The following is a 20,198-nucleotide window of genomic DNA, read 5'->3' on the forward strand; positions in this document are numbered from 1 at the left end:
CTTCGGATTTCCAAACTTTGTGGAGCATAAGTTATGCGGTGTGAAAAATAGTAAACTTACCGGTCTTTGAAAAAGGGGATACGCCAAGTTATAAACCCTTTGAATTTTTTTTTTCTTTCTTCTTTCACGTTTACCATTTTAAAATAATAATAATAATAATAATAATTTGGGACCAGTTAAAATCGAATACTATTACGTGATGGATTCAATATCCTTGTAAGAAAACTATGAAAAAGAAAACAAGATTTATTTAACGTCATCTTTTTTTTTTTTATACAGACCAGAAAACTCGAACAATTCCAATACAAAAACAAATACTGGTGGACCAACGACTTTTAATGAACAAGCAAGTCTCTCTATAAACGTTCCCAATAATATTATCGCCATATTTCTAGTACGATTTCATGTGCATCGTGGTAATGAACTTGTTTGGCAATATCCCTTTGGTAAGGACATTAAAAAAAAAACATATTAGACAACTGATCAGGTCATTACTTTTTTTTTTTTTCATTGTAGACGTTGACCTTCAAGGTGTGGAATATCAAGCCATATGTAGTGGTTTGCATGCAGTAGATAAGGACATAATGTAAGACCGTTGAAATAATGTTCTCATACTTATCCTTTTATTTTCTTTTTCTGTCTTAGCTACTTTTCACGACAAAATGGTTTTGGTGTAGGCGTCTTTCGAAAGCAAGTCATCGAACAAGATAGAGGAGCAAATATGCAAGCCATTGGTATACTAACTGCTCCTCCAGCACATGGTCAACCTTTTGAACTATGGCAACACATATCATTTTTGGAAAATCAACTAGAGTAATAAAAAAAAAAAAAAAGAAAGACAATACAAAACTATACTTTGTAGACTGATATTCTATGTTCTTATCTTCTATAGACTTCTGGATCCAACGCAAGTCCCACCCGATCCAGTTTATTCAACTTTGAAAAATTATTATGATATTCATCGACAACCAGTCACTATCTCAGCTCCTTCAACAGCAAGACTACAACAGAATTACAGTATGTCGGTTCCCATGGATATTCGTTTTTTTCGACCTTTTGACTCCGTTTCTCAAGCCATTTCTTTTTATATCCAATCTATCCCGTCCACAACTGCACAAAAACAATTTGAACAACATTCTCAAGATCCTTCTCATTCTTTTAGTGACATGGTGGTTGCGTTTGGGCCTACTCTATTTGTACTTTGGAAATCTACCCTTTTGAAACAGCGTATCTTGTTAATGTCTCCTTCTCCGCCCATGGAAAAACTCTGTCACTATGGTAAATATGTTAGAAAGAAGTGAATAACAATTAACAATATTAAATTTTTTGATATTTAGTCTACAATGCTTACCTGATGACTCACTGGCAAGGCCCAATCTCTTCTACAACCAACAAAAAGAAAGATATCATCCCAAAGTTTAATATCGGTATCAACGATATTGTCACATTGGAAACGGAACAAGATTCAAGTTATATTGCATGTAAGTCATGTTGTTGAATAGATATTGTATGAACGGCTGAACCCTTGTTTATTTTTGAAAAAGGTACCTCGGACACCATATTTGACATCAAGAAAGACTTGTATGATGTATTGATCAAATTACCACCATCCAATACAATGACACCAAATATACCAATGACCACTATATCATCCATTCAAGTCAATGCTGCAGATTTGGAAAGATATGATCTACTAAAACGTCTTTTACCTTTCTCCTCGTCATCACAACAGCCAGAAACTACTGGTTCATTATCATCACTGTCATCCTATCGATATCAATGGGCTCTATGGTGGAATTCTATCGATTGTTCAAGTATATTAAAACACGGAATTGATCCTTTTTCTTCTTGTTGTCGACGAAATAAATCAATATCAAATTTACAAAACCAATCATGGAAATATCAGCATCAGCGAAGGAAAGGGGGTTCTATTCATACTTTAGACGATACAACATCTCCACTATTACAAACAAGCGATGTCGATGACGATCAAAACAACGATAACAACGACAATGATCTTTTGCAAGGACAAGATGCTGAAGAAATTGATACCCAGGTGATAATGGATACTGCACTTCAGTCATCTATTTCATTTCCTTCTTATCGCCAATCCTCTAATATAATGTCATCTTTTACTCAATCTTCAACAACCTCATCTTTGACAACAGATCCTCTCAATGGCACTTTGATTGGGTAAGATGTTAGAAAGAAAAAAAAAAAAAAAAAGGAGAAACGTATATCTAATCAATTGTTTGTTGTTATATATATGGTGTATGATGAAACATAGTTTTTTCCATGTATTATCTTATCAGTTGATATATAGTCTACAAACAATGATTATGACCTATGATCAAGTACAACAAGAAGAAAATGTTGATGATGAAACTGAACAACAGCAAAATGGTAAACCAGTGGTGATGATTAGTATTCAAGATATGTTGCGATTAGGGTTAGATCCATGGGAAGATCGTGGCTTTATCAATCAACTTGGTCAAGTTTATTTTGGGACACAAATCAAGGTATCTGGGTGGCAAGATGTCTATACAAAATATCTTTCTATGAAAAATACATGCTGTTGTAGTCAAGATTCTCCTGGTAGTCTTCAGTTATAGCATATATATAGATATATTCTAGAAATATATATTTTATAAACATAATTCAAATAAACAACATCCTGATTTTATTTTCTTTTCATTTTTATTGAAGGCGATGAAGAAGTGGATGATAGGGAAGAGTTGATCAATTGATGGAATCTAAATAATTGAATGGCTAAACTAACAGTATCTAGAGTTTTGGGAATAGCTACAGCATCGTACTTAGTCAAGGGTCTCAGCATGTCATGCAGAGGTTTCCATTTCGGATTTGAGAGATCATAGCAGGTGAGGGAGGTTGATTCATTCAACTTTGCAAACCATTGATCTGACAGGACCAAGATGCATTGATAAGCATTCCAGTCATAGGCATCCAATGTGGTATCTTGCTTGATAGAAATATATTCCGTACGTGCCATGTCCTGGAGGATACATTCCATCATGAGTGATTCAATATGGCTTGTCATTCCGGGAGCATATTCAGCCTGCCCTCGAAATAATCGTTTATGTTCTATTAAAAAAAAAAAAAAAAGGAAGTAAATAAAAGAAGTCATTTAATATTCATAAAAGAATGAGAAAATTATCTTAACCCCTTTTCGAATGTGTGTGATAAAATTTACCTTTTCGTTGAACTTGTTCTAATACGTCATGGTTCAGTTTCACATAATGACCTTTTCCAATATTATCTTGTCGTCGATCAGGTTGAACAGTTGGATACGCCCATTGTTTTCGCGTTGTCGGATGCAGTCCTATACCAAATCTCATGAGGAGATCTGCAAAAACAAACGTCGGTTGAGTTTCGAATGGGATTCATACTTTGGAGAGTATCCAGTATACTACTTACATGAAGGAAAGTGTTTTCGATGGAAAGTACAATATCTAATTGGTGACGCTAATATTGCCGCTAAACAATAATAATAGTAATAATAAAAGAAATGAGTGTCATGCTGTATAACAATAATATATCCTTGTTACCATAAGGACTAGATGCCAGTTTGACTTGAAGATTGGTAGGTTCATTGATAGATAGTTGACGTAGTTCTTGTTTGCTGAGTCTTTCTATTTTTTTCGGTTTTGATTTCCACTGTTGAGCCAGTTGCTGGATACGTTGTGTATAAGAAAAAGAAGAAGACATGACAAAAAAAAAAAATGGCAAAATTTTTTGACAAGAGCTGATTATGGTAGGAAGAAAAACGGAGCGTGAATTTTTTTTTTTTTTTTTTTTTTTACTTTCTCTTTGAGGGAAAGCATTTTTTTCTTATTTCTTCTTCCTTTTCCTTAAATATCCCACCTCAACGCTCAATACAACCAATGACAACCAATGGAGACCAGGAAAAGAACCGATTTCAAATAGAATTAGAGTTTATTCAATGTTTAGCAAATCCTTGGTACCTGAACAGTAATGAAAAGGAAAAGAAAGAAAGAAAAAAGAAAATAGTCTAAAAGTACATCCACTTTTTTCTTTTTATTTTAAAATAGATCTAGCACAGCAACAATACTTTAAAGATCCTGAATTTATTAATTATCTCAAATACTTAATGTATTGGAAACAACCTGAATATGCCAAATTTGTGATGTAGGTATAATATAGAGACTTTTTAGATTTAATAATTTTTTTTTTTTGAATAATGTTCTTTTTAGGTATCCTCACGCTTTACACTTTTTAGACTTGTTACAATATCCACAATTCAGAGAATATATTAGTACTTCTGAAAATGCTCAAGAAATACATCGAATGCAGTATTATCATTGGATGTATTTACGGAATCCACCGAAAGCTCTAGACGATCAAGGTGAAACAACACGACAGACTGATCCTTCTGGTTTCCCTCCAATAGCATAGTTTCTCCCATAACATATAGATTTTTTTTTCTTCCATGAAACATTTTTTCCCTTTCCTCTCCATACATACATATATATATATATATATATCCCAGTTATCTTTTTCTTTTATTTTATTTTTGAATAAAAAACATTATCTTCATTGCCACTATTGTCGTTATCATCTTTTCTAGTATTCAATTACCACTCACTGCCAACATCATAGGAATAAAGTGATACAGGCTATTGTATTCTTATTTAAGGGAATTAAACAATTACATATCTATTTGTTTTCGCATGGCGTACTAGAATATCGTCATCATCATACTGTCAAATTCAAATACTTTTTTTTTCTATCATACTATCCACAATTATCATAAATGTCAATTCTTCAATTCCCTCCAATGTTTCTTCTCTCGTGTGCTTTGACTATAACAACAACAAGAAAAGAGATTGTATGGAACTATTTCATGTGCTTTCTCTTCATTTTATTTGATAATTGTCGAAGATGTTTGAGACTAACGCCAGTAATGATTTTATGGACAAAATTTTATTGAGATGATATACATGTAAAAAAAAAAAAAAAAAAAAGAGAGAGAGAGAGAGAGAGAGGGAGGGAGAAAAATAGAGAAGCCAGCGAAACCAAAAGAAGATCATCAAGAGGAGACTTTTGTAGTTTGCCTATGTCCGTCTAATCGAGTTCGTGTTTCATCCATGTTGTTCATCCTATGACTCTCTGTATCCATTCCGATCGATTATGTTGTTCATTGATCCAATTCATCCTATTGTATTTCATTACTGTTATATGTCCATTCGTCTTGTTGGCCCTGCTGTATATTCATCTAGTCATATTCTATCGACCTAAAGGCGCGGTAGTAGGTTTTCATGTATCAATATTTCTTTTGGAATGAAAGATATTATGGCAAAGTAATGGTGATAACGATCAGATGTTCTGGAGGATAACCATATAACAGAGTGTATGGATGTTCATAAAGAAGAGAATATTAGTACCATGAGCTATGTAAAACCACTCTCTCTATCGCACTATTTACCTTTCAAATTCACAAGCTGGTTAATAATATTCCCATGCTAAGGAGCATGCTTCGGAAAAAGGCGTAGATGAATTCTCATCATTCCCATATCAAAGCAAAAGGAAAATAGCGCTCGTCAATAGTTGCTCATGAGAAGAGCTCCAGTTTGCATCGACACTATTTGCCTTGGAAAGGATACACACAAAGCATTTCAATACAGAGTCAGATATGTCTACAATATAGATTCAAAATAAAAAAAAAAAAGGAAGACGAATATTAAATAAAGTTGGTGGTGTAATGAAATAGAGCTACCTTATTAAACTGAGTAATCCATCATATAGTAGATTAAAGATACTTGAGTTTGCTTGTTTTAACTAAAACGTATTGCATGCGCGATAAAAAGGGGTAAGAGTGATTGAGTTAGTACCTCAATAACCGCATCAAACGTCCTCTTTATTGTTATTATTATTTTCATACCTTGGCTTGGTTGATATATATATAAAGGAAGCATCCAAAGAAAAACAATAGTGAGAAGGAGGAGAAGAAAAAAAAAAAATAAACAAAACCAACTTTTTATATAATTTCTTGTTGGCTGCCTTTTTTCGGGATTGAAAAGTCTTTTTTATATCATGCCCAAGGGGTATATCTTCCAAATTAGGAAAAAAGGTACAAGACCTTCGAATCCATTTTGTATTCATCAGACAAAAGAGAATATTCCAAACAATTGATATATAATGTCAATTAATGTTGATGTTAATGCCAATGATACTAAAAATATTTATATGATATACAGGATCGCTCACTAGTATACGAGGTGGTACAGTTCTTATGCATATATTACGACCCGTCTTTTTCTACAATATTGAAACTAGAAAAATAGTCCAAAGTCATAGTTATGACCATAAAACAAAGGTTTATGGATGAATACACTATGTTTATACTGTATTCTACAATTTATTCTACTGATTCCATTCATCATGAGTCATTACCATACATTCAGTCGATCAGAGATTTCCTTTATTACTGTAAAGAGCCTGGTGGTGCATTGTTGTCAAATCTGAATAACCTTTCTACCGACTTTTGACTATAATTCATCATTACTATATTTGTTATATGTATGTGTGCTTTTTTCCGTAAGGTGATCGCTCGTTTTTAAGGTTTGCGTATTGAGACATTCATATTGTACCAATTGTAGACTTTTTCCATACTCTTTCTGTAGATATTGCCAGTTATGTTGTTCAAAGTTAAAAAAAAAATTCAAGGATGCTGTCAGATGAAAAGATATTCCTAGTAAGAATGGTGATTATTTATTGTCTCTCTAAAAATAAATCATGTAATATAATGGTTCATGTTGGCTTAGTACAGTAATAGTAAGTTGATGATACCTGTTGATGATAATCGAGACGAATTGAGACAATGATCACATGTATGATAAACACAATGGTATAATATTGACATAGCTTTATTGAAACAGATGATATACTAGACATTATAACATACTTGCTACTCTATCTATAACTAGGTCCATCCATCAAAGAATCGGTATTATAAGATCAAGAGTGAAAAGTATAAAGTTCTGTAATCTCTCCATCCAGTTGATGTCGTTCTCCATGCTGTTTATCCTATGACTATATTCCATTCCTTTTTATCGTCAGTTCTCCTAATTAATTCATCGCATATCCATCTCTGGTATCCTCTGTTCGTTGATCCAGTTGTAAATCAACTCAGCTTGTCCTGTTGTATATGCGTCCTAGTCGCAAATCTATTTTTTTTTAAAAAAAAAAAAATGGCGTTAGTAAGTATTTGGGTACCTAGATTTCCGTTTCATACTCTTTTTTCAGATTTACCATGACCAGTATTGACTGCCCATACATTATCAAATAACAAGAACCGACAGAAGGAAAGAATAACACTTAGATAACACTGAAGCAGTAAAGAGATCAAGATCTATAAAATGACCATCTGTGTATAGAGTACAAAAAGGGAAGAAAAAAAAAGTAGTAAAGGTTAGAAAGAGAGGGAAAAAAATGTTTCATTTTATAATAAGATTTACCTTCATCACAGTAGTTGCGTGAGAATTTATAAAAAGAAAAAGAAGGGTGGGAAGATAGTGAAGATGTCGAGGTAGCTTGTGCATTAAAAGGATAAGAAAAAAAAAAAAAAGAAGAGTAGGATTAGAAGACGACTGCGTAGTTCTCCTTTTGAGCTTACTTTCAAAGTCCCATTATATCAAGTATCATATATTGTACAAAGAGAAGAAGAGAGAGTGATGGATGATATAAGGTGCTGCAGCAGATAGTTTAGATCATTATGGTGTTGTTCCTGATGATATCTCTTCGTTGCTGACCGTGTCGATGGAGTCTGATTCCTAGTGATAGTAAAAGTAGAGTAGGTTCTTTTATTGATATTATTTATAGGTCCATACTGAAGCGAGTCTACCTTTTTAGTTTGTTGTATTTTTATTGATTGATCCAATTATATAAATGATTTTATATGAACTAGAAAAAGAAAAAGAAAGAAAAAATAGTCAGTCTTGCTTTTTCAGTTTACTTTATAATAAATAGCTATATTACCAAAAGGTACAGTGGTTGTTGGATTGTTGAGCAATAAACAAAAAGTAAAAAGAAAAAGTTGTAAAAGTCCACCTTATGTCCAACCTACGTCCAAGAGAAACCAACCAAGCAGAGAAGGGCCTTTAAAAAAGTACTTTGCACATAATTGATTAGCTTTTGAGTAATAAAGTTAAGTCTAATCGTGTATTAGATTAATATCAGTGTGTGTATTAAATATAAATAATAAAACTATTAGTTACTCATTATATCTACAGTCTTATTATACCTTCAAGTTAGAGTATTTTTATTTCACTGTGTTTTACATTGTTATGTCGTTATTAGAAGTGATACTATAAAAGATGGATAAAATAGAGAGAGAGAAAAGAAAAAATAAAATAAAAAAAAAGAAAGAAAACCAGGGACTTCAATTTGTCCCAAGCTTGGTTTTTTTTTTTTTGGACTTGTCTCTCAGATCTTTTTTTTTTTTTTTTTTGTCTCTCAGATCTTTTTTTTTTTTTTGGTCTGTCTCCAGATTATTTTTTTTTGGACTTGTCTCAGGTTTTTTTTTTTTTGCACACCCGACTGACTTTTAATTTTTTTTTTTTTTGATTCTTACCCTTGTCACATTGTCACACACACACATACTTTTCCCCTTTCTTTTTTTTTTTTTTTTACTTTACTTTTCTTTCAATATATTAAACACATCAAATATAATAATACGTATATATATATTTATCTTTAAACTATTGAAGAATACTCTTTTTAATAAATAAAAAAAATAAATAAATTATTTATTATTCTTATTCTTTCTTTTTCTCTTAAACCACTAATGAAAAAAATAAAAAGACCAAAGATGTATAACAGGATGAACTTGATATGGGTAGGATGGATAAATAATAATAATAATAGGTTACAAAATCAAATGGAGGATACATACTATTATTAACAACAACAACGACAACAACAATATATCAACTGAATATCAATTAGCATAGAAATGATACAAACATACCGTTGATTGATATCTTTATTTGATTTCTTATGTTATATAGTTAGTATTTACTAGTTATATTCTTACAATAATAAAAAAACATATTACTTATTTTTAAATCATATCTTTTATTTATTGTCATTCTTATTATCATTTCACTCTAATAATCAATAGGGCTACATTGATATAAGTCAATCCTCAGATCTTTTACTTTGTCCGCTGAGATAAAAATAAAAAATAAAAAAAAAAGAACGCGTTTGTTTTAATTTTTCTTCTTCTTTTTATCACTTTTTTTTCTTTTTCTTTCTTCTTCTTCTTTTATTTATACGTTTATATTTTAATACAAAGCAAAGTAAAGTAAAATAAAAGAAGACTTTTTTATGTGTATTCATTGTATTCAATGAACTAACTGAGTCATTCTCTTTTCTTTAGTTTGTGTTTACAGTTACCTTCTAGTTAAAACAACCAAACACAAATATATATTTAGCATATTATTACTTAAGTTTAATAAGGTAAATCTATTTCATTACACCATCAATTTTTATCTACGATATTAATATCATCCTTTTTTTTTTTATTTCAATCTATATTCTAGATACAAATATGATTGATTAAAGTAAGATAATAGCTCTGGTATTATTCTAATCTTATTATTCTTTCTTTTTTATTTATTTATCTCTTTTATACAGTCCAACTTATTTTACTATATGCTTCTCCTTTTATCTATGTGGCTTTACAAATGTTTAGTCTTATTAAAGGTAAGTTTCAAGAACAAGTCCTTTTCTTCTTCTTTCTAACCTTCCCTTTCTCCTTTTATTTTATATATATACGTTCTTCTGACGCTGATCTTTATATTACAACATCTATCCACCTAGGGCCACTATTCTTTCTTCTTTATCATCTTTTCTACCTGGTATTCTGGTTAATCATTATTACTGAATGTAAGAGAAATTTAGATACACAAAGGCTTCTCATTGTAACTTTATGTCAATAGGATACTACGCGACGTGGCCATTCATCTGGAATAACTTGATGGATAGACAGCAGAATTTACAGAATGGATGGACAGGTAATAGGATCAACAAAATAAATGAATACAGTAGGATCAAAAAGATGGAAGGGCATACAACAGAATCTACAAAATGGACGAACATAAAATAGGATCAACAATAGATCAACAGAATTAAACAGCAATGGATACATACTACTGTCCAAAAGGTGGACGACATGAATGAACTGGATATATTATCATAGGATTCAACTGGATTCGACTTTACCATCAATTAGAAGTATCTTTTTGATCTTTTTTCTCTCATTCTTTATTTGTGGGTCATTAGTGATTCTTTTTACTGGTAGTTTACTTATAAGATCAATTTCATTCTTTAATAAAATTCATATTCATTATCACTATTTAGTTATTATTACTTGATTATTTCAACATTATTTCAACATTATCAATCGTTATCACTATACATTCCAACTTTTGTACCTGGTTCCTTAAAAATAAATTAAATCACAGATGAATGCAAGTAGAAAGAGTATGAAATCATATTAATTCTTTCTTTTTATTATATATTTCTATTCGACTCGATCTATTCCCATATATTATCAGCAATAAAACGGAAAATAACAAAGAATTCATCTACTTTCTGTTGTATATACATTACTGTCACTAGTACAGTACAATATAGAATACATTGCTACCTTTTATCTATTCGGACTTTTTTCATTTTTTATTTTATTTCGTTTCCACATCATTTTATTTTATTTTTTACTTGTTTTCTTTACTTTTTTCCTTTATTCATTCCTCATACATTCATTCGTCATACTTGCCAAGGATAAGTAACGCCATAAAACATAACCACCTTAACTGATTCACATTTTGTAACAGAATCTAAATCGACAAAGGGACTATCAACATTCTTAGTGAACATCCTTAGCAAAACAAGCGTGCAAACTATATCATTTTGATCGTCTCGTTCCGCCTTGCTTGCTCTCTCTCTCTCTTTCTCTCGTCTACCGTTAATTATCATCATTCATCAAACTTGTACTTTATATCAACCTTATTATTACTGCACTATACTATTGATTGGAACTGCTTTTTTTATAACATTTTTTAAAATACATGTACCTAATAAACTTATTTTTATCTTTCAACTTAATTTTATTTATACTCTATTTGTGTACATTTGTTTATTTATCCATCACTGACCCATCTTACCACAACTTTCATTCTAATCGAAACAATTATACCTTAAACCCTAATGTAATAGTGCGCGCGCCGTGCACCCATGTAAAAGCCATAGGGAAAAAAATTTTTTTTACAAGTCGATTTACTGAATAAAGCTTTACTTGGCTTTACTTAGGGTTTAAAGAAGTACATATATACAGTATTAACTTATACGCTATTAGATAGTACACATATTACTTAATAAAACTATACTTTATGAACATTGAATTGCATTAAACATATATTGTATAATAAACACATATTGTAATATTGTAATTTTCATATATTTTTTTTAAAACAAACTTTTTTATTGACGTTGTAAATACTATACTATAGCTACTTCTAATTCTAATAATAATGATATGGGTCATCTTCGATGACCCATATCCCGTAAAAAAAATCCGGGACCCAAAACCCTTTCGCTTGCCACGATTTTGGAGCCATCGAGGGCTGTGATGATGACTCCAAAACCATGGCAAGAAAGCCTTGACCCAAGACCCAAAACCCTTTCGCTTGCCACGATTTTGGAGCCATCGAGGGCTGTGATGATGACTCCAAAACCATGGCAAGAAAGCCTTGACCCAAGACCCAAAGCCCACGACCAGGAGGAGGGAAGGATGGATGGATGGATGATCGCTTGTGACCCCAACTTGTAGTCCAACAAGGAGATGATGATGATCGCTTGTAATCCAAAGCCAGAAAGAAAAAAGGATAGATGATCATTTGAATCCAACACCATAAAGAAAGAGATGGATGATCATTTGAATCCAACATCATAAAGAAAGAGATGGATGATGATGGCAACGGTGGCAACTTGTAATCCAAAACCTTAAAAAAGAGTGGATGATGGTTTGAAATCCAAAACCAAAAGAGAGATGGATGATGACAACTAGAATCCAAAACCAAAAAGAGAGATGGATGATGACAACTAGAATCCAAAACCAAAAAGAGAGATGGATGATGACAACTAGAATCCAAAACCAAAAAGAGAGATGGATGATGACAACTAGAATCCAAAACCAAAAAGAGAGATGGATGATGACAACTAGAATCCAAAACCAAAAAGAGATGAATGATGGCTTGAAATCCAAAACCAAAAAGAGATGAATGATGGCTTGAAATCCAAAACCATAAAAGAGAATGGATGATGGCTTGTAATCCAAAAAAATGACTTGTAATACAAAACCAAAAAAAAAAGAACGGATGATCACTGGAATCCAACACCAAAAAAAAAAAGAATGGATGATGATCATGGAATCCAACACCAAATAAAAAAGAATGGATGATGATCATGGAATCCAACACCAAAAAAAGAATGGATGATGATCATGGAATCCAACACCAAAAAAAGAAAGAGGATAATGATAACTGGAATCCAACACCAAATAAAAAAGAATGGATGATGATCATGGAATCCAACACCAAATAAAAAAGAATGGATGATGATCATGGAATCCAACACCAAATAAAAAAGAATGGATGATGATCATGGGATCCAACACCAAAAAGCAAACGATGATAATGACAAATCCAGTACCAAAAGAGATAGATGATGATAGTAACATAACATGTAATACACCACCAAAAAAGAAATGGATGATGACTTGTAATCCAACACCAAGTAAAAAAAGAAAGTGGATGATGACTAGAATCCAATGCCAAATGAAATCGATGACCAAAGAAAACGATGTATGATCATTTCAGCAGGTGCTTAAGACGAGGGAAGACATAGAGTATAGTCATGACAATTACTTGATAACATATTCCAAAGTAAACCATTCAGCAACAAAGTAAAACATGATGGAATAAAAAAAAAAAGTAAAGGTAAAGGTAGTAAAAGAAATGGAGAGAAAGTGAAAGAAAAGGTGGGAAAAGAAAAAAAGAAAAAAGAGTGTTTATAAAGGAGGCGTAAAAAAAAATAAACAAGAAAAAAAAAAGTAACGCGCTAATGAGAAAAAAAAAAGGAGCGTGTTAGCGTGTAATCTGTTTCAAAAAAAAAAATTAAAGATGACTGCATAAGGTAATACTAACATTGTAAACAAAAAAAAAAAAAGTAGTACGCGCTATCATCATCATCATTTCAAAACAATTAGCGTGTTTTCGCTTGCAATGCTCTATCAAATGTAACAATTCAAATTATTACCATAATTAGTCAACTCTTTTCTATTATTCAAGATGAAAGTAAGTATTTTATATATATTCGAGTCATTAGAATTAAAAAAAAAAGAAAAACAATGATGATGATAATAATAATATGAATAAAACTAATAAAAGAAATAATTTATTTAATATTAATGTAAACTTTTTATTAAATTAAAGTATAACTTGATACTTTTCTTTATATAATGTCAATTAGAAATATCAATGACTATTTTTAATTGGATGATATGACAGTAACATGAATTAAGGTTACATCTACAGTAACCCCCTTCTTTTTTTTTATTAGTAAGGTAGAATGTTTTATGTAATATAAAAAAAAAAGAAAAGATTTGATGATGATGGTTGACGTGTTATGGGTTATTGTATCATCGCGTAAAAAAATAATATTAAAAAAAAAATATTTTTTATTGTTTACATTTGGAGCGTGTTTTATTGTTTACCTTTGGAGCGTTTTTTTTTTGTTTACCTCTGGAGCGTTTTTTTTTGTTTACCTTTGGAGCGTTTTCTTTTGTTTACCTCTGGAGCGTGTTTTTTTTTTCTTCTTCTTTTTCTTCTTCTTTTTCTTTTTCTTTTTTTCTTATTTACCATTGTAGCGTGTTTTTTTTTTCTTTATCTTTTTTTTTTTTTTGTTTATCACTGTAGCGTGTTTTTTTTTCTCTATCTTTTTTTTTTTTTTTGTTAATACTTTTCCCAAGGATACTGATCCACCACATTACAACATTAGTAAAAACAATCTTGGAATAGAATGGATAGAAATAGTTATATAGTACTGTGTTAGGTTACAGAATAAAATATGAGACATACCTTTTATTCTTTTTATTATCCTATTTTTCTATATATGTATTATGATTAGAATCTTGATACTGCTTGTGTATGATGGATGGCATAAAAAAGTCTTTTTTTTTTCTTTTTCCTTTTTTGCAGTAGAGAGATAAGCAAGTCGCATGATCATTTACTGTCATCTTCCTCCTTTTTAAGAAACCATGATCATCGGAATCGGCCCGATCTCCATCTATCCAACAAACTGGATTTTTATTTTTAGGTACATACTCTAAAAATTACCATTTCTAGTAAATAATAAAAATGAATAGAAAAAAACATCATCCATCTTTATCTTTCCGAGTCACCCATAAAAAACAATGTTATATGCTTGTTGTATGATCTTTCTTTATATTCAAATAAAAAAAATAAAGAAAATATACATTATTGCATTAAAAAGAAAAAAAAACTTCAACTCATAGTAAAAGGTCTATAGGACATTTACTTTTGTTTTTCCACTCAAAGTCAACACATGTGAAAAATCAATTGATTATCGATGATGACGATGATGATGATTATTATTGATGATAAATCCATTATGAATACTTTTCTATTTGATCGATTTTATATAGTATATTGTTAATATGAGCATTAAAAAGAATAACCTTAAATGGCAATATGACGTAAAGTGACACGTTGTTCAGACGATGACTCCGATTCTGATGCATGATTTTAAGAGTAAAAAAAAAAAAAAAAAAAAGGCACACGGTCTGAGAAAAAAAAAGTCGCGTTTTAGCCCCTTTTTTATTTTCTTTCTTTTTTTTTTTTTACTTCACTTATTTCACATATGACAAAGAAAAAGTCGCGTTTTAGCCCCTTTTTTATTTTCTTTCTTTTTTTTTTTTACTTCACTTATTTCACATATGACAAAGAAAAAGTCACGCTTAGCCCCTTTGTTTAATAGGCATGATGTTGTTATTTATTTAATATTGTTTAATGATGGGTTGATATTGTTGATGTTATGAAGTATATATAATTGATTTTATTTTAATGATTGTTATTTGGATTGGAGAGGGGGTATAGAATGATTGATATTGAATTGATAGATGTATAAAAGAGTTGTTAGTTGATGATTGAAGAAAAAAAAGGGCATGGATGGGGGGGATATGAACAAGTTATTTTGAGAGATGTGAGCAAAAAAAAAAAGGGGGGGGGGATGAACTGGGTGGCCATTTTTTTATATTCTACCTTTCTTTTTCCTTTTTTTTTATTATCTTATTGAATATATATTTATTTTATTATTTTATATCTTCATTTTATTTTATTTTATTTTATATATTGTATTGCTTTAGTTTTATTCATTAGCAACAATGTCAATACAGTAAGTAGTAGTGATGACAAAAAAAAAAAAAAAAAAAGTCATGTCATCTCATATGACAGTAGGTAATGATTGATTGACATTTCTTTTTTATTTAAGTTAAATAATATGAGCAAGTATTTATTTTATTTTATTTATTTTATGTTATAGGAATTAGTTTATGTGTTAAAAGTGGCGTTTACGTTTTTTTTTTTGTTTTATTGATGTTGGTAATGAGAAAGGGGATGTGGTGACTGGAAGGTGATGGACTTGACTTTTTTTTTTTTATATAAAGTGAAAGAATATGACTAACTATTTACTTTATTTTATTTTATTTATATTGTAGAGACTATTCTATGTGTTAAAAGTGGTGGTTACCTTTTTTTGTTTTATTCATGTTGGTGATGGTAAAGAGATCTTATGTTGGCTTTAAGGTGACGGAGTTTACTTTTTTTTTTTTTTTTATAAGTAAAGGAATATTATTAACCTTTTTCTTTTTCTTTTTTATTATTATTATTATTATTATTATTATTATTATTATTTATATTATAGCAACTATTCTATCTGTTAAACATGGTGGTTACCTCTTTTTGTTTTATTCATGTTGATGATGACAAGGGGATCTATGATGACCAAAAGGTAATGGAGTTAACTTTTTTTTTATATAAAGTAAAAGAATACTACTAACTGTTTACTTTTTTTATTTTATTTATATTGTAATAACTAGTTTATGTGTTAAAAGTGGTGTTTAACTCTTTTTGTTTTATTCATGTTGGTGATGTCAAAGAGATCTTGTGGTGACCTTAAGGTAACGGAGTTACTTTTTTTTTTTTTTTTTTTTTTTATAAAGTAAAAGAATACTACTAACCTTTTTCTTTTTCTTTTTCTTTTTTATTTTATTTATATTATAGCAACTACTTTACGCGTTAAAAGTGGTGCTTACCTTCTTTTGTTTTATTCATGTTGGTCATGTCAAAGAGATCTCAAGTTGACCTTAAGGTAACGGACTTGCTTTTTTTTTATATAAAGTAAAAGAATATGACTAACTATTTACTTTTTTTTTTTTTTTTTTTATTTTACTTACACTGTAGTAACTATTCTATCTATTAAACGTGGTGTTTACCTCCTTTTGTTTTATTCATGTTGGTGATGGTAAAGGAATGTCGTGACTGGAAGGTAATGGAGTTAGCTTTTTTTTTTTATATAAAGTAAAAGAATACTAATAGCTATTTACTTTTTTTATGTTATTATGCTATTTAGGTACTATAGCAACTAGTCTATCTGTTTGAACTTGGCGTTTCCTTTACTTTTTATTCAAGATGGCAACAACAATCTAATGAGGACCTTAAGGTAATGTCGTTACCTCTTTTTGTTTTTTATCAAGTTAAAGAATGCTAACTAACTATTTACTTTTTTTTTTTTATTTTATTTAGATACTATAACAACTAGTCTATCTATAGAACTCTATACTTTCTTTTGGTTAGAACAAATTAGAACAAACAATGTCAAGATGAACTTTTGGTAATGATGATTCTTTTTATATACATATACAGTATACATATGTAAAGTGAAAAGGAAGTAACTGATTTTTTTATTTTTTATTTTTTTTTTTTTATAATGAATAGGATGATGATACGTATATTGACAGGATGGATTATACTATGATATATTTTGTTTTAGATAGAACCTTTTTTTTTTTTTTTTTTTTTTTAATAAAGTGAATATAATTCTCTTTTTTTTTTTTTTTTTTTTTTTTTTTTTTTTTTTTAATGGATGAACGGGTGGACAGGATAGAATAAAAAAGAATGGATGAAACGATAGACAGGATAGAAGAAAAAAAGAAGTAAACAACCTTTCAGATGGTACACAAAAGTGAAAAAAAGAAAAAAGTAAAACAACGTTGCATATGGTATACAAGAAAAAAAAAATGATGCATTAATTAGATATACATCCCCTTTTGGTATCCCACAAAAGTAACATCAACGAAAAAAAAAAAAAAAAAAAAGATGATGCATTAATTAGATATACATCTCCTTTTGGTATCCCATAGAAGTAACATCAACAAAAAAAAAAAAAAAACGGCCCCCCAAACAAAGAAGAAATAAACAACCTTTCCGAATGGTACACAGAAGAAATAAACAATCTTTTAGATGATACATACAGAGATAAACAACCTTTCCGAATGGTACACAGAAGAAAAAAAAAAAAAAAGAAGAAATAAACAATCTTTTAGATGATGTATACAGAGATAAACAACCTTTCCGATGGCGTACATACGCGAAAATAGCTATGAGAAAAAAAAAAAAAACGAGATCTGGGCCCCAATTCTCCTTTTTTTTTTTTCCTTTTTTTTTTTTTTTATTTCTCTTTCCTTATCCTTTTTTTTTCTTTACTACTATTAATGTTAATACGACTTTTGGTAATGAACGATACAACTGACTCTTTTTTTTTATTTATATACACTGACATTCACCTTTTTACTTTTATTCATTAGCAACAATGTAACGACTAGTAGTAACGACAAAATAATCTCTTGACATGACATAACGTAAGGAACTATTGAAATATCCTTTTTTTTTTATTTTATAAAGTGAAATAATACTATTAACCTTTTTTTTTTATTTTATTTATATTATAGCAACTAGTTTATGTGTTAAAAGTGGTGTTTAGCTCTTTTTGTTTTATTCATGTTGGCAATGGTAAAGGGATCTCGTGGTGACCTTAAGGTAACGGAGTTACTTTTCCTATTTTTTTTTTTTTTTTTTTTTTTATAAAGTAAAAGAATATTATTAACCTTTTTCTTTTTCTTTTTCTTTTTTTTTATTTTATTTATATTGTAGAGGCTATTTTATGTGTTAAACTTGGTGGTTACCTCCTTTTGTTTTATTCATGTTGCTGATGGCAAAGAGATCTATGATGACCTTAAGGTAATGGAGTTAACTTTTTTTTATATAAAGTAAAAGAATACTACTAACTACCTACTTTTTTTATTTTATTTATATTGTAGCAACTAGTTTATGTGTTAAAAGTGGTGTTTACCTCCTTTTGTTTTATTCATGTTGACGATGGCAAAGAGATCTTATGCTGACCTTAAGGTAACGGAGTTACTTTTTTTTTTTTTTTTTTTTTTATAAAGTACAAGAATATTACTAACCTTTTTCTTCTTCTTTTTTTTTTTTATTTATATGGTAGAGACTAGTTTATGTGTTAAACTTGGTGGTTACCTCTTTTTGTTTTATTCATGTTGGTGATGTCAACGGGATCTATGATGACCTTAAGGTAATGGACTTACTTTTTTTTATATAAAGTAAAAGAATACTACTAACTACCTACTTTTTTTATTTTATTTATATTATAGCAACTATTTTATGTGTTAAAAGTGGTGTTTATCTCTCTTTGTTTTATTCATGTTGGTCATGTCAAAGAGATCTCGTGGTGACCTTAAGGTAACGGAGTTAACTTTTTTTTTTTTTTTTTATAAAGTAAAAGAATATTACTAACCTTCTTTTCTTTTTTTTTTTTTTATTTTATTTATATTATAGCAACTATTCTACCTGTTAAACTTGGTGGTTACCTCTTTTTGTTTTATTCATGTTGGTGATGGTAAAGAGATCTCGTGGTGACCTTAAGGTAACGGACTTCCTTTTTTTTTTATAACGTAAAAGAATATTACTAAACTATTTCTTTTCTTCTTCTTTTTTATTTTATTTATATTATGGCAACTATTCTATCTGTTAAACTTGGTGCTGACCTCTTTTTGTTTTTATTCATGTTGCCAATGGTAAAGGGATCTCGTGGTGACCTTAAGGTAATGGACTTTACTTTTTTTTTATAAAGTAAAAGAATATAACTAACTACCTACTTTTTTTATTTTATTTATATTGTAGAAACTATTCGATGTGTTAAAAGTGGCGGTTACCTCTTTTTGTATTATTCATGTTGACGATGGCAAGGAGATCTCGTGTTGACCTTAAGGTACTGTAACGGAGTTACTTTTTTTTTTTTTTATAAAGTAAAACAATATTATTAACCTTTTTCTTTTCTTTTTCTTTTTATTATTATTATTTATATTATAGCAACTATTCTATCTGTTAAATATGGTGGCTACCTCTTTTTGTTTTATTCATGTTGGTGATGGCAAAGGAATCTCGTGTTGACCGTAAGGTAATGGACTTACTTTTTTTTTTATAAAGTCAAGGAATATTACTAAGTATTTACCTTTTTTATTTTATTTATGCTATAGCAACTGTTATATCTGTTAAACTTGGTAGTTACCTCTCTTTGTTTTATTCATGTTGGTCATGTCAAAGAGATCTCGTGGTGACCTTAAGGTAACGGAGCTACTTTTTTTTTTTTTTTTATAAAGTAAAAGAATACTACTAACCTTTTCTTTTCTTCTTTTTTTTTTTTTTTTATATTGTAGAGACTATTCTATATGATACAAGTGGTGTTTACCTTCTTTTGTTTTATTCATGTTGGCAATGGTAACGACATCTCGTAGTGACCTTAAGGTAACGGAGGTACTTTTCCTTTTTTTTTTTTTATAAAGCAAAAGAACACTACTAACCTTTTACTTTTTTTTTTTTTTTTTGCTTTATTTATATAATAGCAACTACTTTATCTGTTAAACTTGGTGGTTACCTCTTTTTGTTTTTATTCATGTTGGTGATGTCAAGGGGATCTCGTGTTGACCTTAAGGTAACGGA

General features: G+C 29.8%; 8 protein-coding genes across 8 annotated transcripts; 6 read left to right on the top strand and 2 right to left on the bottom strand.

The window, feature by feature from the left end:
* Nucleotides 1-136: 136 nt before the first annotated feature.
* Nucleotides 137-2,688, top strand: BX664DRAFT_330963 (uncharacterized protein). The gene is made up of 8 exons (XM_051545051.1): nucleotides 137-216; nucleotides 280-446; nucleotides 517-586; nucleotides 646-813; nucleotides 893-1,278; nucleotides 1,338-1,481; nucleotides 1,545-2,193; nucleotides 2,288-2,688. Exons 1-8 carry the CDS (start codon nucleotides 200-202, stop codon nucleotides 2,610-2,612), a joined length of 1,926 nt encoding a protein of 641 aa, XP_051402369.1. The 5' UTR covers nucleotides 137-199; the 3' UTR covers nucleotides 2,613-2,688.
* On the bottom strand, nucleotides 2,439-3,754 carry BX664DRAFT_116943 (uncharacterized protein). Its single transcript, XM_051539742.1, has 4 exons — nucleotides 3,567-3,754; nucleotides 3,436-3,495; nucleotides 3,212-3,364; nucleotides 2,439-3,102 (listed from the first exon to the last, which is right to left on the bottom strand). Exons 1-4 carry the CDS (start codon nucleotides 3,724-3,726, stop codon nucleotides 2,681-2,683), a joined length of 795 nt encoding a protein of 264 aa, XP_051402370.1. The 5' UTR covers nucleotides 3,727-3,754; the 3' UTR covers nucleotides 2,439-2,680.
* A 41-nt stretch (nucleotides 3,755-3,795) lies between these two features.
* BX664DRAFT_330969 (mediator of RNA polymerase II transcription subunit 31-like protein) lies at nucleotides 3,796-4,580 on the top strand. The gene is made up of 3 exons (XM_051545052.1): nucleotides 3,796-3,990; nucleotides 4,071-4,167; nucleotides 4,233-4,580. The coding sequence occupies exons 1-3, from the start codon at nucleotides 3,903-3,905 to the stop codon at nucleotides 4,432-4,434; spliced, it is 387 nt and encodes a 128-aa protein (XP_051402371.1). The 5' UTR covers nucleotides 3,796-3,902; the 3' UTR covers nucleotides 4,435-4,580.
* Nucleotides 4,581-11,492: 6,912 nt separating this feature from the next.
* On the bottom strand, nucleotides 11,493-12,602 carry BX664DRAFT_117080 (uncharacterized protein). Its single transcript, XM_051539743.1, has 3 exons — nucleotides 12,260-12,602; nucleotides 11,792-11,974; nucleotides 11,493-11,701 (listed from the first exon to the last, which is right to left on the bottom strand). Exons 1-3 carry the CDS (start codon nucleotides 12,507-12,509, stop codon nucleotides 11,565-11,567), a joined length of 570 nt encoding a protein of 189 aa, XP_051402372.1. The 5' UTR covers nucleotides 12,510-12,602; the 3' UTR covers nucleotides 11,493-11,564.
* A 994-nt stretch (nucleotides 12,603-13,596) lies between these two features.
* Nucleotides 13,597-14,008, top strand: BX664DRAFT_117100 (uncharacterized protein). The gene has a single exon (XM_051539744.1). The coding sequence runs from the start codon at nucleotides 13,709-13,711 to the stop codon at nucleotides 13,967-13,969; it is 261 nt and encodes an 86-aa protein (XP_051402373.1). The 5' UTR covers nucleotides 13,597-13,708; the 3' UTR covers nucleotides 13,970-14,008.
* Nucleotides 14,009-17,839: 3,831 nt separating this feature from the next.
* Nucleotides 17,840-18,705, top strand: BX664DRAFT_358296 (uncharacterized protein). Its single transcript, XM_051548025.1, has 5 exons — nucleotides 17,840-17,911; nucleotides 17,987-18,218; nucleotides 18,333-18,419; nucleotides 18,500-18,587; nucleotides 18,685-18,705. Exons 2-4 carry the CDS (start codon nucleotides 18,180-18,182, stop codon nucleotides 18,578-18,580), a joined length of 207 nt encoding a protein of 68 aa, XP_051402374.1. The 5' UTR covers nucleotides 17,840-17,911; nucleotides 17,987-18,179; the 3' UTR covers nucleotides 18,581-18,587; nucleotides 18,685-18,705.
* A 502-nt stretch (nucleotides 18,706-19,207) lies between these two features.
* On the top strand, nucleotides 19,208-19,460 carry BX664DRAFT_349095 (uncharacterized protein; the record flags this gene model as incomplete). Its single annotated transcript, XM_051547591.1, has 2 exons — nucleotides 19,208-19,300; nucleotides 19,380-19,460. 2 exons carry the CDS (start codon nucleotides 19,208-19,210, stop codon nucleotides 19,458-19,460), a joined length of 174 nt encoding a protein of 57 aa, XP_051402375.1.
* A 157-nt stretch (nucleotides 19,461-19,617) lies between these two features.
* BX664DRAFT_349096 (uncharacterized protein) lies at nucleotides 19,618-20,058 on the top strand (the record flags this gene model as incomplete). Its single annotated transcript, XM_051547592.1, has 4 exons — nucleotides 19,618-19,656; nucleotides 19,764-19,823; nucleotides 19,916-19,976; nucleotides 20,042-20,058. The coding sequence occupies 4 exons, from the start codon at nucleotides 19,618-19,620 to the stop codon at nucleotides 20,056-20,058; spliced, it is 177 nt and encodes a 58-aa protein (XP_051402376.1).
* Between the last annotated feature and the right edge of the window lie 140 nt (nucleotides 20,059-20,198).

Source organism: Halteromyces radiatus (assembly GCF_025201355.1).
Source record: "Halteromyces radiatus strain CBS 162.75 chromosome Unknown BX664scaffold_3, whole genome shotgun sequence".
NCBI classification, from domain to species: Eukaryota; Fungi; Mucoromycota; class Mucoromycetes; order Mucorales; family Cunninghamellaceae; genus Halteromyces; species Halteromyces radiatus.

Coding starts and splice junctions, on each gene's coding strand:
- BX664DRAFT_358296 (XM_051548025.1), top strand. CDS start 18,180: ATGTTGGCAATGGTAAAGGGATCTCGTGGTGACCTTAAG. Junction 18,219..18,332: donor GATCTCGTGGTGACCTTAAG/GTAACGGAGTTA, acceptor TTTATATTGTAG/AGGCTATTTTATGTGTTAAA. Junction 18,420..18,499: donor AGATCTATGATGACCTTAAG/GTAATGGAGTTA, acceptor TTTATATTGTAG/CAACTAGTTTATGTGTTAAA.
- BX664DRAFT_116943 (XM_051539742.1), bottom strand. CDS start 3,726: ATGTCTTCTTCTTTTTCTTATACACAACGTATCCAGCAACTGGCTCAA. Junction 3,365..3,435: donor TCGAAAACACTTTCCTTCAT/GTAAGTAGTATA, acceptor TTGTTTTTGCAG/ATCTCCTCATGAGATTTGGT. Junction 3,103..3,211: donor AGAACAAGTTCAACGAAAAG/GTAAATTTTATC, acceptor TTTTTTTAATAG/AACATAAACGATTATTTCGA.
- BX664DRAFT_330969 (XM_051545052.1), top strand. CDS start 3,903: ATGACAACCAATGGAGACCAGGAAAAGAACCGATTTCAAATAGAATTA. Junction 3,991..4,070: donor AAATCCTTGGTACCTGAACA/GTAATGAAAAGG, acceptor ATTTTAAAATAG/ATCTAGCACAGCAACAATAC. Junction 4,168..4,232: donor GAATATGCCAAATTTGTGAT/GTAGGTATAATA, acceptor TGTTCTTTTTAG/GTATCCTCACGCTTTACACT.
- BX664DRAFT_117100 (XM_051539744.1), top strand. CDS start 13,709: ATGATGATGGTTGACGTGTTATGGGTTATTGTATCATCGCGTAAAAAA.
- BX664DRAFT_330963 (XM_051545051.1), top strand. Junction 447..516: donor TGTTTGGCAATATCCCTTTG/GTAAGGACATTA, acceptor TTTTCATTGTAG/ACGTTGACCTTCAAGGTGTG. Junction 1,279..1,337: donor GGAAAAACTCTGTCACTATG/GTAAATATGTTA, acceptor TTTGATATTTAG/TCTACAATGCTTACCTGATG.
- BX664DRAFT_117080 (XM_051539743.1), bottom strand. CDS start 12,509: ATGATCATCATCCATTCTTTTTTATTTGGTGTTGGATTCCATGATCAT. Junction 11,975..12,259: donor TTTGGTTTTGGATTCTAGTT/GTCATCATCCAT, acceptor TGGATTCAAATG/ATCATCCATCTCTTTCTTTA. Junction 11,702..11,791: donor GCTTTGGGTCTTGGGTCAAG/GCTTTCTTGCCA, acceptor TCTTGGGTCAAG/GCTTTCTTGCCATGGTTTTG.